Source organism: Aplysia californica, unplaced genomic scaffold (genome assembly GCF_000002075.1).
Source record: "Aplysia californica isolate F4 #8 unplaced genomic scaffold, AplCal3.0 scaffold00320, whole genome shotgun sequence".
Taxonomy (NCBI): domain Eukaryota; kingdom Metazoa; phylum Mollusca; class Gastropoda; order Aplysiida; family Aplysiidae; genus Aplysia; species Aplysia californica.
Window position 1 is genome coordinate 443677 of NW_004797590.1, and position 2216 is coordinate 445892.

Below are 2216 nucleotides of genomic sequence, written 5' to 3' on the forward strand. Positions count from 1 at the left end.
ACCCCCCCACACACATATTATCCGCCCCCCCCGCACCCACACACACACACTTCCCTTCATGTTGTTTCCTCCTCTGTTCCCAGTTCCCAACCCATTCGGCAGGATTCTGTTCGCTGAGGCACAGGTGAGAGGCTTCTTCATCTTCAACCACCTGGACGAGTTCCCCCGAGTGAGGAAAGAAATCATCTCTCTTGTACAGCAGGTGAGTTGTACTGTTAGATAGATAGATAGATAGATAGATAGATAGATAGATAGATAGATAGATAGATAGATAGATAGATACACATAGATAGATAGATAGATAGTAAGATAGATAGATAGATAGATAGATAGGGTTCTCTCTTTTGAAAAGTGAGAGTCCTAAAATATAATTATTAAACACATTATTTACTTACTCACGTTTTCAGAACAAAAGCATTGTCTGATACGAGCAAGGTCATTAATATGGGACACGAATTCAGTACAAAAGAATGAATGAATGAATGAATGGATGAATGAATGAATGAATGAATGAATGAATGAATGAATGCATGAATGAATGAATGAATGAATGAATGAATGAATAAATGAATGAATGGATGAATGGATGAAAAGCCCTGGAACCCTCAACAATCTCCGAAAAAGGGACACTGGAACAACATCAACAAAAAGGAAGAATGAATGAATAAACGAACGAACGAACGAACGAATGAATGAATGAATGGAAGAATGAATGAATAAATGAATGATTCAGATCCCTCAACAATCCTCGTTTTGTTATTTCAGAAAAAACTCCAGCCCAGAGAGACAATCACAAACGGTTTCGAAAACATGGCCCAAGCCTTCATCGATTTGTTCAAGGGAGCTAACATCGGAAAATCCATCATCAAAGTTTAAGGCCTACCGAGTTGTTTCCCATTAATATTTAAGTCATAATAAATATTATTATTTTTTTACTATCGTTTAATTTATTATGTTATGCCCATTTCAGTTGTCCATTCCATGAATCATGAAATAAATACATATGTTTACTTTTACCGTTTCTTTGGAGTCTTTTCTTTGTCTTTTCACAAGCATGGGTGTTTAACTTTAAAGCTGTAAGAAATATTTATTTTAAAGACGGTTTTAATTCATTGAAGATGCGCTTAGTTGCAGCTTTTCAATTTGTTAAAAAAAATTATATATATATTTATAAAATATATATATAAATAATATTTATTTTAAGAAGAACTTCAGTGTACAAATAGATTCTTCAATTCTTCTTTCTTAAATAGCAACAAGTATACCTTTAATAAATATGCCAATTCTTATTTCTGATTTGCGTATGGTGATTTGAAATGAGCTGTAACAACGTATACAAACAAATGGAACAGCAAAGCGTTTTATTGAACCAATAAATACTGATACTTCTAGTCGGTGCAATACTTATTCAAAACCAACATGCAAAATAATGTAGCCGGTGTAATACTTATTCAGAAGCAAAAAGCAAGTTAGTCTGTAGTGAAATCAAACATTCGTGGCGCAACTTATCCTCAAATAATATCTCTTTGACGGGAGAATCAATGTCACCCATACTTTGCACATCAGTTTGTATCAATTTGTCTTAACTTAATCACATTATTCCCCAACAACTGAGGCTCGATTAAAAAAATTTTCCTCATAAATTTATATGAAGTACTACATGTATAAATCTCCATCACGCGGAAAATGGAACTGTTCACAGCACTTCCCGCTTATCACAAACATTTTTCATACGATTGCTTACGTCACAGCTCACCAATGACACTTTTTAGTGGCAAAACTTGTTACAAGAAATTAATTTTATAGAGAACACTTCTTTTGCACTAACGGTTCCCTAACCAAATTATGTTCAATAAGCATAATGTTGCGATTAGAAAAAAAATTACAGATTTGCTTTAAAAAGCGATATTGCTCGAGCTGTAACTTTTTAAAAATCTATGAAAACCACTGACGGAGATTTTTAAAAAAAGTATTTATTAAGGAATTTTCTAGAATGCAGTGTGCAGGAGTTTGAAAAAAATATTCACGTGGACAAAATTGATAAAAGTCAAGCGCAAAAGTTGGAGAATCTATATTCCATAGTTAAGGAGATATTTGACAATAAGTTCCCGCCCTATGCATTTTTGAACCCACTATAGTCGATGTAGTACTTTAAAAAAACAAAAACGAACAAAATAATCCAGTCGCTGTAATACATGTACTTGTATATATATATA

The 2216-nt window shown here is 33.3% G+C and overlaps 1 protein-coding gene across 1 annotated transcript in view; it reads left to right on the top strand.

The window, feature by feature from the left end:
- The window catches only part of LOC101848896 (prostaglandin reductase 1), a gene marked incomplete in the record, with an annotated part of 10683 nt that extends 9667 nt beyond the window's left edge, over positions 1-1016 (top strand). Inside the window, 2 exon segments of the mRNA XM_013084831.2 lie at positions 84-202; positions 766-1016. Coding sequence (XP_012940285.1) covers positions 84-202; positions 766-876 — 230 coding nt within the window.
- Positions 1017-2216: the final 1200 nt, after the last annotated feature.